The sequence below is a fragment of the Pezoporus wallicus genome, unplaced genomic scaffold (assembly GCF_028554395.1).
Source record: "Pezoporus wallicus isolate ANWC-B61680 ecotype Strahan unplaced genomic scaffold, APGP_CSIRO_Pwel_v1 scaffold_8224, whole genome shotgun sequence".
NCBI classification, from domain to species: Eukaryota; Metazoa; Chordata; class Aves; order Psittaciformes; family Psittacidae; genus Pezoporus; species Pezoporus wallicus.
Window position 1 is genome coordinate 100265 of NW_026641935.1, and position 15218 is coordinate 115482.

The 15218-nt window shown below is 40.0% G+C and overlaps 1 protein-coding gene across 1 annotated transcript in view; it reads right to left on the minus strand.

Annotated features, from left to right (window-relative positions):
• The window catches only part of PLPPR1 (phospholipid phosphatase related 1), a 131438-nt gene that overhangs the window by 58138 nt on the left and 58082 nt on the right, over positions 1-15218 (minus strand). Inside the window, exon 2 of the mRNA XM_057426024.1 lies at positions 10452-10560. Coding sequence (XP_057282007.1) covers positions 10452-10514 — 63 coding nt within the window. The 5' untranslated portion in view covers positions 10515-10560. The remainder of the gene's footprint in view (positions 1-10451; positions 10561-15218) is intronic.

Below are 15218 nucleotides of genomic sequence, written 5' to 3' on the forward strand. Positions count from 1 at the left end.
TCTTGAACTGTGTAACAACTATTTAAAAATTGACTATGTACTTTGTAAAATATTGATTAATCATTCATCTAACAGCCATTTCAAAAAATCTATCTGCAATAAAAACCTTGACCAATAAATTACTCTGCTTCAAGATGAAGATGCACCTTTATTTTTGACTCTTTAACTTAAAACTGGAGTGCTCCAAGAGTAGTTAATACAATTTACCATTGTGTATTAATGCAGATATCCTAAATCTTACAAAACTCAAACTTTTTTCTTTTTCTGTTTTTTTTTTAATTACACAGCAGTTTTTAATTAATTTAAAAAAAAAAGAAAAGAAGAAAAAGCATGGCACCAAGCTGAAAGATAATCTGTGAAGATTCATGAACTCTAAAACTGAGGGTCAATCTCTAATCACTGCTATAAGCAATTACCATTACAAGTAATGATTTCATGTGTGTTAAGACTTCAGTGTGCATTTAACAGCATGTGCACAGGATGCAACAACTTTCAAAACATCAATTCCCAACAAATCCACTCTCTCATGTAATTCCTGCAAACGAATCTGCAGATGATTAATTTTCATATAGTCTCCTCAATAGCCCCACCAAATTCACACCTGTGTGAGAGAGTCTATGATCTGACTTCAAAATTCAACACCTCATAGAAATTCCTGGTGAAATACACCACTGAAGGGCAACATGATTATAAGGAAATCATATACCAGAGAAGAAATGTTTACTGCCAAAATGCTGGGATATGGGGATAGATTGAGGGTGTCTTGGGTTCAGCAGTAGCAGTCATTCTTCTCCTTCTTAGTAGCTGGGGCAGTGCTGTGTTTGGCTCTCAGCCTGAGAACAATGCTGATAACACCGATGTTTTTAGTTGTTGCTCAGTAATGTTTACTCTGACAAATGACTTTCTGAGTCTCATGCTCTGCTAGAGAGGAAGGGCACGGGAAGCCAGAGGGAAGCAGAGACAGGACACCTGACCCAAAGTAGCCAAAGAGGTATTCCATACCACAGCACATCATGCCCAGTATATAAACTGGGGGCAGTTACCCAGAAGGGCTAGATCACTGCTCGGGTCAGGCTGGTATCGGTTGACAGGTGGTGAGTGGTTGTATTCTCTTCCCTTGTTATTTCCCTTATCATTATTATTATTGGTGGTAGCAGTAGTGGTTTGTGTTATATCTTAGTTACTGGGCTGTTCTCACCTCAGTCTGTGGGAGTTACATTCTTTCAATTGTCCTCCCCATCCCTCCGGGAGCCAGGGGATGAAGGGATGGGAGTGAGCGAGCAGCTGCATGGTTCTGGGTTGCCCCCTGGGCTTAAACCACGACAAGGGGAAGTACCAGGCCTCTCTTAAGACTGCCCTAGGAGTCGCAAAATAAATAATGAAGCTTGAGGTATACCAGCCAAGTGAGTTAGAAATATGGAAACATACATTATGATTTCTTCAGAAAGCTGTATTTTGTTTTATTTGTTGCCATGTTCTGCTGCATTCATAACGGCTTTATGAATTTATGTGTCACTCAGGTGCTAGCAACTGGATTATTGATTTGCACTTTGGAGGGAGAAGATAACGGCAATTTAGAAGCTATTTGCTTCCCACATAAACACATCAAAATGTTCTGTCAGCAGCCTGGGGAAGTTCCAGGTTGGTGCAATACCTTAGGTTTGTAAAGGAAGTACAAGACATTGTAGGTTCCAAAAGCTGTTCTTTAAACTTTATTGGGGTTTCTAGACAGCAGAAAATGCCAATATTTTTTCACATCACTTGTACAAATCTATTTGTTGTAAGACTGATCTTGATGACTTTATCCTTTTAACATTGCTAAAACAACCCCCTTCTTTCAATGTCTGGTCAGCAGCTAGAATTCATGCCCTCTCATTGCAAACCTGATAAAATTGGACATGATGCTTAAAGAGACCTATTCCACTTCTGAAAATTCTCCTGATGTGAAAAGCATTGTCAAAATTTTGAATGGGTTTGATATTGTAAAATAAGCTTTAAGCATCTTGCCTTCTTCTGATGTTTCTCAGATCTTTAATGATCAATTCTGGGAAGGCTTGATTGTTGTATTTAGAGTTACTTAGTATGGATTTTTGATTCCCTATTAATTCCTTACCATCCTTTTTAAAACTTCGTGTAAGTTATTCAAATCAAATATAATGCTAAATAAATGTAGGGATATTCCTGCAGACCAAACAAAAATATGTATGCTCACAGATACACAGCAGAGGAAATGGTGCAACTGCGTTACAAAGGAATCAGTAATATGATAATACACTAAACCTGAAATGACCTCCAAATTTTCATATATCTGAGCAAATAAACAGGTCAACATTGTGTGCTTGGGAGAGAAAATAAGACAAATGCTCAGTTCTTTGAAGCATACAAATAAAAACCAAAAAGTAACACATCAATGCTCTACAGCAATCTCCAAGAAACATTAAAATCTAAGAATACTTATGAAAAAAAAAGAGGGAAGAAGCAAAGAGTAATGTTCACTGACAATCCCACTCTATTCCCATTGAGAGATCGATGCCTATGTTGCATATTGTGTCATATGTATTTTCAAGTTGCTATCTATTTTAAGTCTAAGCTGCTCAGTCATTCATGGCCCAGATGGAGATACCTTCCACCTTTGAAGGCTTCAAACACGGCTTGTAGTGTTCTACATGTATAATACATAAAACTTGCATGAATGGCATCTAGTTTTATTAATCAATTTTCTCAAAACCTCTGTGCAATCAATTCTGATTAGTATTTTTTCTAACAGTAATCTACTAAAGCTATGGGCTTTTTAAACTTACAAACCAGCAAAATGCATTTCAAACAAAGGAAATTCAATCTCCTTAACTGCTATGTTATTAAAAAAACCCACAATTCCTTCTCTTACAAACCCAGTTATACAGACTAACATATTATATAAATTGCAGTAGTGCTCAGCAGTGTTGAATAGTTTCAGGGCACAGTGAAGCAGACAAAGCAGTATGTTCATGACATTCTTCCCTACTACGAAATGCATTTTTTTTATTAGTCATAAAGACAATACCTTCACTATCTTCCTTGAAAACTGCACCAAATTCATTGGTGCAAACTCTAAGATGTTATCCAGGCTGTCAAAAGGATTATTTGAGTAGGGAAATTTTCAGGATAAAAAGGGAGTAAATAAAACAGGCTTCACATATCTGCAAGCAGCAATACAACATTTCTTACATTTATGTTTTAAAGAAATATGCAGTAAAGCAGCTAATCCCTCCTGGGCAGTCCTTTGATACTAACTTTAAGCTGTCCTGAAGATGCTAAGGAGTGCCCATTTTGGCCATGAGTTTTCAGTGCTCTTCGTTCGATTGTGAGGCACCTAGAAGGATTATACTTTAAAAAAAATAAGTTTTAGTTTATAGTTAGGTAATACTAAAGCTGCCTAGCAATTCAACAAAACTAATCCTACAGTCAGAAGTTACCTATTCACTGAGATTAAGTCAATTTTACAATATGTAGTTATACAGTCATCTGGAACAAAGCAGGTACCATGGTAGAGAGGCAAAGAAAACAATAAGGAATGTCTGGCAAATGGTGAACATAATGAGATGTTTAGAAAGAGCAACAAACAGATACATATGCTGTGCGAATAAAATAAGAAACAATGAATCCCAAGAAACAGAAGTGACTGAAACATGGGGATTATGCAGAAGCATCACCCTGCTACAAGACAAGTTCCTCCGAATTTGCACAGCATCTGTCACCATCAATTCACACAGTCGGTCTAACTAGAGGATCTAATGACAGGCAGTTTATACAACACCAGCACATAACATGTCCCTTAGGGCATTTTGTCCTCATGGCATCCCAGTTGAGCAGCACAGCACTACTGCTTGCATGGCACAGATGGTGAAACAAGGCACAGAGCTTTAAATGGCTGTGTACAAGATGCCTATAGCAAGGGAAACGATTGAGCTGGCACACACAAGCCACTGGAAAAACCTTCTTTTCTGCCTCTGCAGAAAACACAGTCAGAAAGCCTTACATGGTGGGTACTGGGTACTGCTACAGAAAAGAGTCACTGATAGCTGCAACTATTTACATGTTAGCTCAACTTGGGATGCCTCTTTAGTTTGTGTTTATATTAAAACCTCCCTGGATATTTTTTTTTTTTCCCTAGGAGCACCAGACATTACCTTTCCTTGAATATCCAAAATTGTGATCCCATATTTTAATCATAACCTTAAAGCTCGAATGCAATCATTAAGTTTTTCTTATGAGATAAATGTCTTATTTTTTATTTTTTTTTAAACACAAATAGAAAGTCACTTCCAATGTATTCAATGCTTAGAAATGTTGCTTTGAGGGCAATAGCATGCAGAAAATAGACATTTTACAGTCCCCAATCAAAATTAGGTCAAAATTAGAGGGCACCAGCCAATACAACCAAATGTGCAAAATGTTTATTGTTTTCAGAACACCTAAACAAAAAATTAAATGTAAGAAGTGACACATACATCATGACTGTTTTAAACTCACTTACTTTTCATAATCCCTAAACCCTGCTGTGGTGCTGATGACAAATAGGAGTTTAAGAAGCATTTGTCTCACTTAGACAAGTATTTCAGCATTGCAGAAATTCTCCTGCTAAAGAATAGTTCAGCTGTTGGCTTGACTACATGAAATACTGGCAGGAAAATGCAAGCAGGTAGAAAAAGAAGAAAGCTTCCCTTCTGCGCTTATGTAAATTGAAACTAATTTTTTTAAACTATGTTTGAATGGATATTTGAGTACGATTCAATCTGTCCAAAACTAAAATTACAAAAATGAAGGAAAATTTACCCGAGTGTTAAAATAGAGATCCTATGAGGCTGTAACATACCTACAGTTCAAACCAAAGTTTGCAGCGGAATAGATGTAAGACCAGAGCTTTCTATTTTGCAGCATTTTTCATTTTATTCGGGAGCAAGGGGGATATTTCTCTTACAAAAAGTTCATTCCTTTGCAATGCACTATATATCGAGTCATCACAAAGACACAGTTTCCACTCTGCCTACAAAAGCTTTCCTGGGGGCAGAATAGTGAATTTAGCGTGAGAAAATAGGATCTTCAGATTACAGAAGTTGAAAGATGTCTAATGTTTTAAGTTTTAATGGTGTTGTTTATTTGAGTCTGCATCTACTATCTTGTCAGTGTCAGGATTACAATACTCCACAATAAAGCATGATGTGGCACATACATCAATCATATTAAAGTCACTTGGTATTCTGTAACTCTTTGATCAGTTTAAGACAATTTAATTAAATCTGGTACCAGAAAATTGCAGTATTTTCATGTGCAAAGACACACCTCGGATATACTTGACTCTTTAAAAGTAACTATACTTGAAAATAAATCCTCAGACAACTCACACCCTGAAACAACTCAAGCCAGGTAGTTGCAGAAGGAGGAGGAGGTAAAAGGAAGTAGAAACCACACATCAGCAGAAATTCCAGAATAATTTTATCTTTCTATTATCTAGGGACGCACCATAATCATAAGAGCTGTAGATTCAGAAGATATGAGAGGGTTGCCTTTGCAGGAAAAAGAGGAAGTGTCGCTTGCTTGCTGCTTCTTTAAAAACCACCATTCAATCAGACACCAAAGTTTAAAAGCTGTTCACATGCCTTCCCCCTGAAGTTGCGTAAGTTGTGGGGATGCTGTTCATTCATACTATGCAACTATCCTTCCAACACCTACTAGAAAATGCAATTACCACATTGCATTACACTTTCTGTCACTAATGATAAGCATCAAATACATTGAAAAAGCAAGTATAATCACTCTGACCCAATAAAGTCAAAGCCAGGCTGTACTCAGCTCTCCTACCTCCCCCACCCCCCTCAGCAAGAGTTTTGTCCTAGAATACTAGATCAAGCCCTCAGGGTAGCTCACCAGTCCCCTAGGAAGAAAACTGAGATTTGCCAAGCATTGCACTTCTCCCACTTCTACATCTGACATTGCCTAAATCTTATTTGTTCTGACAAATTTTTCCCTTCCTGCAGAAAACTGGGCCACAGTATACAAAATAGACCTCTACCAGTTATGATTTTACTTTCCCCAGCTTCAAGCAGTATGTTACCTGGAAGGACGTAACATAGTACTCCGTGAAAAAAACCTTGTGAGGTGGGGTTGCAAAATAGTGAGACAGCTGTGTTGAAGCACCATTAAAGTAGTTTCTGACATCACTCTGCCAGGTATGTCCCTGCAGGTGGAGGGAGGAGATGCTCAAAAAAGAGTTTGGGCAACAAATGACAGCACAAGTCAAAAGTACATCAAAAAGGAAGAATATATGCAAGCATGTTTAATGAAACAGATGTCAGATGCAGACCACCAGCATAGGTCCTCCAAATTCAGGGATACCATAAGAAATAAGGGGAGACCTTATAGCAGTCTTCCATTACATAAAGGGGGCCCATAAGAAATCTGGAGAGGGACTTTTTACAAGGGCATGTAGTCATGGGACAACAGGGAACGGTTTTAAACTGACAGAGGGGAGATTTAGTTTAGATATTAGGGAGAAGTTCTTCCTTGTGAGGGAGATGATGTGCTGGCAGAGGCTGCCCAGAGAAGCTGTGGCTTCCCCATCCCTGGCAGTGTTCGAGGCGAGGCTGGATGGGGCTTGGAGCAACCTGGTCTAGTGGAAGGTGTCCCTGACCATGTCAGGGGGGCTGGAACTGGATGAGCTTTAAAGTCTCTTACAACCCAAACCATTCTATGATATGATAATATGTGAGAATTTTTTTCCTGTCATCCCAGATGCTGCTTCTCCTACTTTCTCTCATGCTTACCTACAATCCATAAGACCACTTTAGTGATCAGTCCTGGCCATCAACAAATCCTTGAACAGGCTGGTGTGCACTATTTGAATTTGCTGGGATAGATCCAGGGCATACCAACAGGTAGGGGCTCCATAGCCTTCACTCCATGCCCTTGCTCTATCACACTGACTCCAAACGACTCTGGAAGCTACTGGAGGGAGTAGGGCATCCTCTCTTTGCTCTTCTATTTAACAACTGTCAGCACCTAACATCATCAGTACTGAGATCAGGTACTCGGTGATCGGTACACTGCTCAAAGCAGTGGAATGTGTTAGCTGAGTGAGGAACAAAAGTGGTCTCATCTTGTAGCAACCTTTTACGTGTAAAGCAAGGCTGGGCAAGAGCCTCTTGAAGGTTCCTTTCACTGACACTGGCTCCCCCCAATGCTGCTAAGGGGGGCAAAGAAAAGAAAAATATTAGTGTTCTGTACATTCTAATTAACTGCTTATGTGTTTAACAAAATGTAATATACCAAATCTTCACAGACACTTGGTGACAAATGCCTGACTGTAAGAATGCCTCTTGCAATTGAGTAAAGGACCATTTAGAAAGCAGCGTACATTATTTGGGAGAGGGACTCAGATTTGATAAGCGGCTAAAAATTAGTTTAATGATTCCCTATTTAGCCTTTAGATCTATTCATAATATGACATTGTGTTTCCAATTAGGGACAGAATTGGTGATTTAACATTTCTGTCACTACAGATTAGACATCACAAGGTATCTCTGTATTATTACAAAGTTCATATTTTGAACATAAAAAGGAATTTGTAGAGTCAAGCATAAGATTTCAGTTTTTATAATGAGCCATTCATCTTCAGGTCAGTTTTCAAAACTGTCTACTACAAGTTAGTTCAGTGCGAGGAATATGAAATGGAAAAAAAACCCAGAACTGTGACTAACTGCTGAAATTATGAATGTCACATTTTTACAAACTGAAACCTAATGGTATTTAAAATGTCCAACCTGTTTGTGACACCTCATCTCCATGACTGCAATCACAACTTGCTTGAATGCACACTGCATACTGGGCAGCTAGCAAGTATCTATCAGCAGTGCAGCTAACAGGGCAATAAGTGCTCAGCAGTTTTTTCCTTAAGAGCAAACACCTCAGAATTTTTAATCTCAGGATCACATTCCATGTAAGACAGTGGGGGAGGAAGAACATTCTGGGGAATCCATGACGAAGGCCCATGATAATATTTACTGACCATCTCTTTTCCTACTCATGATCAGCTAACATATCTGCTACTATATTGTTTTCACATGGAAAAATATTGTCAGTAAAGCAGGCAACATTATTTTTAGCTGTTCCGCATGCATCTTTAGCAACTGCAGCAAAGTGTCACACAGATAATCAATTCTCAAGGTTGCCTCACAGCTACAAAAATAGGACCATTCCAACCAAAGCATTTCAGCACAGGGCTTGGTGTCTGGAGTAGCTCATAAAAAAAAGCACTTCCTTTAGTCTTAGAAGCATGTCAATATGAAAAGAAAAACACCTTCAGCATGCCTTAAGATTTACAGGGACTTTTTGGACTGAATAGCTACTATCAATTATCTCTTCATTCACAGCAGGAAATGAGATTTCCTGTTTAATGTTTAATGCTACAATGCTTGACATAAACCTATGAATTTGTAGTATTTCAGTAAAAACCTGTATTGTGGACAAAGAGAGGAAGAAATAGACGTTTTATCAAATGTAGCAGAGAGAACATCTCTTCAGACACTATCTCTCTGGTTTTGACTGATTTTTAATTTAAAATTGTGTCTTAATCAACAAAGAAAGGAAAGTACACTTAGAAGTAAAAATTTTTTATTTTCCACCTGTAAAAAGATTCATTCTTTTATTCATGTCAGTCTTGTCTACAGGAAGGACAATTTATAACTCTGTCACAGGCTGCCAACCTATTCATTATTCATACATTTAGAAGACTAAAAATCTTGTTTTAGTCCTTTGCTTGCACTAAATTTGAGCCATCTCATTCTTGATAGTGTTTAGTTCCTTCTGAGCTTATTGTGGGCTTTTCCCCATTTTTAACATTCCTTTCTCTACCTAATGGGATAAAGTAGTGACCTATTGCCTCAGTCAGAACAGCCTCTCAGTTTCCCCAGGGAGCAGAGACAGATTGCCCAGGAAGGTGGACATTATACCAGTGACAAATCCGTGTGAAGCACTACAAGGGTCAGACATCTTCCCACACTGGTTTCTGCCATAGCTGCTGCTGGGAAGGCCCTATGCCAGGCTATACTTGTGGTTTTATTATGCTTTTCCTCTGTCCTTATCTTCCAAGCAATCTGATCCCTCCTTCGAGGAAGGCCCACCCAAGACAAAAGGAAAACTACTACTAAGTAGTTTAGACTAAGTGCCCAGGGATCATCTGATTGTGTTTTGAGGGCTAAGCTGGTGGTACAGAAAGTAGGGAGTACACATAAGGGAACTGTATTTCGTGGCTGAAGAAGATGCTATCAGGAGGGGATTCCAGATGAGTAAGGGCTAGAGAGGTCCTGGGTACCACTGCATACTTTTCCCGGTTTCTGAGGAAAAGTCAGCATTCAGAAGCTCTTGAAAGCAAGCATTCAGAGTGCCCATTACACCTGGGGCTGCAGCACACTCAAACCTTTCCAAGATTTTGGTGGAAATGGGTAAGCTTTACATAACCCACTGTTTTGACTGTTCTTAGTGTTCCTCTTGTGGAAGAGTCCAATTCACGTCATAATTTTGAGAATTGGACCCACGTTGCATCAGGCAGGTGACTCTAAAGACAGTCAGTCACAGCCAGTGATTTCCTTTTCACCTTGTAAATCTGATGGAAACTTGCATCCTTCTTGGAAACCCAGAGCTAGCCCCTTGCCTGGGAAACTTTCTCAGTCTTCAAAGCAGCAGTTGAACAATCACTGATTTGGATAATGTTTTATTTCAATAAACATTTACTCAGTATAGCAGTGTTAGGCTAAGTAAAAGAAGCACCATAAAAAAGCAATTTGTATGGAGTAAAATAGTAAGCCAGTTAAAAAAAAAAACAAACAACTACCCTTAACAAAGATGTGAAGCCATAGTCCATTGTCAGAACCACTCCTGTAACTCACTTGCTACTCAGTTCTCAGCCCTTATGCTAGCCAAGCTCCTTCGCCACATTAGGTATGCCTCATGTTAAATTTTATGTTCCATCTGAACTGAAATCAGAGCCAGGTTGTGCTTCCTCAGCCTACAAATCATTAGACTGTGAGATCAGACATTTTCTTGAACAAGGTCCAGCCCTTGTGCAGCAACAAGATAGAAATAAGCTGAGGAAAAATGAGAAGATGAGCAATCAGCTGCTACTGACCTACACCTGCAAGTACTGCTGGTTCTCTACCAAGTACACCAAGGCTAGCTAGCAAATTGAGTACAGTCAAGTCCTGAAAACACAGCATCCAAGTGTTCTTGCGTGATTGTACCTAAGATCTGGCTAACTCATGCAGTGCGACTTGATAGCACTAAGCATGAAGATGTATATTCATGTTATCAAGCAAGAAAGTATGCTTCCTTATAAACAAAATGGCCAACAAATGCCTTATTTCCTTCAGGGCAGAGCTGCCTTCTATATAGGCTTAGCAACTGAATGCTGTACTCACCTCAACAAAGATGAAGCAGGGGATGATGGAATAGCTTCTCTGGGTATTGTTTCCTAAAGCCATTTCTCATCACACTTCTTGGCGATGCACCATTCAAAACTTTATTATCCTGACAAAGAAAAGACAAAGGTGTTTCAGTCTGTTTCACTTTTGGCAAACTCCGCATTTAACACACAAGGTTTGTAACATGGTGCAATGACATACTGGACTAGACTAAAAAGAACTTCAAAATCTAATTTGTGTTCATACAAAATAACATGAGAAGGCACGGCTTCTGCAGCACAAAGGCAAGAGACAGACATAAGTGACAAGATACATCATCTACACAGAAAATATTGACAAGGAATACAACTGTTTTCCTTAATTACAACCCACTCCCAAGCAAAGGCGTCCTCCCCAGGACTGTAAAATCACATTTTCAGCCCATTGTCCTGCCTACAGTGCGTTTCAAACCAAAAGGTTTTGGTAACTGTCTTGTGAACTTGTACTTTAAAGGACACATTTACAGGTCTACATTAATCGTACACATCATCAAAGTATTTATCTGCATAAAGCATGAAGTGCTTAAGATGACAACATATGCACAAAAAAACACCTAACAAGTAAATACAACAAGAAGTCACTGAATTAGTGGGCCCTTGTTGTAGAGCCTTTTTAGTCTGCAATAAATTCATATATTAACCCACAAAGCCCTACCTACCTACTTAGCATTGCTTCGGGTTAGTGGCTATTCTAATTAACATAACCTTAAAATGCTCTGTGTGTTAATCTCTTCACAGCACAGACAGTAGGAAAGAACAGAAGACTAACATGGTGAATTTTTACTGAGTGCATGTGCTTTTCTGCATGCATGAGGTAACACATCAAAAAAGAGAAGTCTGACTTAAAAGATTTTAAAGAGAGGAATAGGCTAGCAGGGAGCGGGGGGGCTGGAAAAGTAGCATGTAGTTCAGAACTGCCAGATGCATGCTTGCACAGAGCAGGAGACACAGAAGAGAATGGAAATCCTTTGCTATCAATTTTAAAGTGAGCACATCAAGTGGGAGCACATCAACAGAGATTTAGCTGGGCCCAGTCTCACTTCCAGTGCTCACACAGAATCCCTGCCCTGATCATAAGCATCTCTACAGGTCAGGACTAAAGTGACAGAAGCTGGTGAAAGCTGGTGTATTTTCCAGAGGACGCTCTGCACAACATCCTGGCCCAGCTCTCTGACCTCACTGGCATCTGAATAGCAATTCAGGCCTTGGAATATGAAGCCTTTGAGGTTCACGAAGGGGTCAGTGCTTTCCCACCAGCTCTCAGCAGGGTTACTGGAAGAAATACTATTATTAGAGCACTGGGTTCAGCAGTGGTTATGAAGCCTGACTGAGGAGCTGCATCAGCTGCATCAGCTGCCAGTGATGCACCATGATGAAGTTTCTTATGTTGCCACCTATGATCTACTTACTGCATTTCTTATCTCAGCTCTTCCCATCTTGAGCCAGAGCTGTAAAATGCACAATGTATATAATAGTTTTTGTAATACGGTTCTAGACACAGCAAAGCTATAGTGACTCCAGTGAAGCCACATCCTATTGTCAGAATGACTTCTGAACTGTTAGCCATTGAAAAATGTAGTTCTAGGGCAAACAAAATACGCAAGAAATGCTACCAGTGACATGCTTCAGACATTCCCATCCTACACTGTGTCCCAGTTCTGAAATAGAAATATTCTGTATTTTCAAAATGCCTGTTTTTCCAAACATACTTCAGCTTCACTTAGCAGATAAAATGGGGTTTAATCTCAGAGGTTATTGTCATTGTTTCTAAAAAAGACAAGGCAATCCAACCCCATTTGGGTTGTGAAAAAGATTTCCAATCATCCAGTTTTTAACAATACTTTTCATACCATCATCTCTTGTGCTACGTGGCTCTCCTTTTAACTTGGCAAATACATGGCCTGGTAGAATAGTAGGTTAATGATGTGGTTTAAGCCCAGCAGGTAACTCAGAACCATGCAGCCGCTCACTCACTCCCCCCCACCTTCCTCCCCCTGCTCCTGGAGTGATGGGGAAAAGAATGGTAAGAATGTAACTCCCACAGGTTGACATAAGAAGAGGCCAGTAACTAAGGTATAATACAAAACAACTGTTGCTACCACCAGTGATAGTAATGATAAGGAAAATAACAAGAGAAGAGAATACAACCGCTCACCACCTGCTGACCGATACCCACCCCAACCTGGGCAGCAATCTAGCCCTTCTGGGTAACTGCCCCCCGTTCTACATCCCAGGCATGAAGTGCTGTGGTACGGAATACCCCTTTGGCTAGTTTGGGTCAGGTGTCCTGTCTCTGCTTCCTCCCAGCTTCCTGCACCCCTCTTCAACAGCACAGCATGAGACTGAAAAAGTCCTTGATTGCAGTAAATATCATTCAGTAACAACTAAAACACTGGTGTGTTATCAGCACTGTTCCAGACTAAAGTCGAAAATACAGCAATGCACCAGCCACTAAGAAGGAGAAAAATGACTGCTACTGCTGAAACCAGGGTAGTTAAAGAGATAGAGCAGCTTACAGAACGTTATTCCACAAAACTCTTTTAGCATCCTGGGGGTAAACTGTCAGCACCTTTTTTGCAACTCCTGTTTTTCAAACGGCTTAGTGCAAAGATATTAATATCTCAGCACCTTCATGAATACTTTGCCAAAACAAGCTTAGAAATAACCAAGACTTCCACAACACTGTTCTGTAATTCCAAGCTGTGCCTTCAGTTCTGACTGCTGTGACTGCTACATGTCCCTAACCAAAGCAGGGAGCTGCAGGGCAACCAAAGTATTTAAGAAACTTCCTCAACAGATGACTGAACGCAACTGCATAGACTAGCAAAGAAGCCAAAGATTCTTAGCAGGCATACAAAATTGCCTAATTTAATTCTAGGGAACTCCTGATACCATAAATATGTATCACTGTGTCTGTGCTTTTAAGCTTACTGTGCACCACTGGTTTAAAAAAATGCATTGCCTATGGGAAAGCATTTTACCTGGCAGATTCTCTCCTATGTGGTGACACATTTGTGTCAGACATAAGTAGCAAGAGACCAAATAGTTGCCTGATCAGGCCAGCTAATTCCCGGATTATGGGAAAACTCACAGCTAGCCTGTGCCTGTGCCTTTTCATCAGCTCACTAGACAGAAGAGGAAAGGGGAGGAACAGTGTGATCTTTGTGGGAGCACCATCGTTTGTCTCTCTCCAGCTGGCAACGAGTGCTCTAGGGACACAGACAGCAAAACAACAGATTACAGCAATCCCTAGATGCTTCAGTCTGCAGAGCAGTCAGAGATAACCCACTTCTGCCCAAAGAATCAGGGAACAGTAATAAGATGTAATCAAGTGTTTAGTGACAGTCCTGTTTTATAATCCATGAAGATCTTTTCAGATTGAACAAATTTTTGGAGCGCAAAACGTCCAACCAAAGCAACAGTAAATAACAGCTATAATACCAGTATATGGTACTGCCTTCTCAATTTTTTTATTTTTTTATAAATTTGAATCAATTGTTAAGGAACTCACATTAGCAAAACCACAAGTGGCTTTTAAGATCCCACTAGCTGTGACCTTTTAAAGCCCTGGTATGCGAGCACAGCATGACAGTAGAACTGGTCAAACCTATTCTAACTAATTAGGGACCGCTGTTGAGGGAGTATTAATAATCTAGAGCTCTGTTATTATGAGGTCCTTCTACTTTTTAAACAATATATATAATTGTATGTCCTGGGTTCAGCAGTAGCGGTCATTTTTCTCCTCCTTGGTAGCTGGTGCAGTGCAGTGTTTTGACTTTCAGCTCGGGAACAGAGCTGATAACAATGATGTTTTGGTTTGGCCAAGGACTTTGTGAGCCTCATGCTCTGCCAGGGAGGAGGGGAAGCCAGGAGGAAGCAGAGACAGGACACCTGACCCAAACTGACCAAAGAGGTATTCCATACCACAGCACGTCATGCCCAGGATGTGACTGGGAGTTAGCCGGAAGGGCTGGGAGACTGCAGGGTTGGAGGAGGTATGGGTCAGTGCTTGGTCGGGCTGGGGGGGCGAGTTATCGGTCACCTGGTGGTGAGGTGATGTATTCTCTTCCCCTGTTATTTCCTTTATCATTGTTATTATTGGTGGTAGCAGTAGTGATTTGTGTTATACCTTAGTTACTAAACTGTTCTTATCTCAACCCGTGGGAGTTGCATTCTTTTCAATTCTCTTCTCCATCCCTTCAGGAGTAGGGGGAGGGCAAGAAGAGGGGGGGACAGTGAGTGAAGGAGCTCTGCCCAGTTTTAAACCATGGCATTGTATAAAACAACAATTGTGAATTAATTAGCATTAGTCAGTTCTCATCTCGGTCAATCTACTCCACGTGCACTTTCAGAAAACCTCTGATCTACAGTATAGGAGTTTATTGTCTGACATCTCCTGGGAGAACAAGCAGAGACCCAGAATATACAAAAATGAATTGAAAATTAAGTGGAAATGACAGCAAAGGAAAAAGAATTCGAGCTGAAGAGATTTTCTTGCCACAGGGATCCATCCAGAGGAAAAGAAAAAGAATGACAGCCAGAGAGAGGCAGAAAGAAGAATGTTCTAAAAAAAAAAAATGTATTTTCCTGCAACAGAAGAGTTTCTAAAAGCCCTATTCAGGTATGTTCTAAAGCTTTTTATGTGAGCATGTGGCAGAGAGCAAAAAAGGACCTATCTAGGACAAACCAGCATTTGCTGAGCCTTTATAGTATAAGCTCTTCCAGC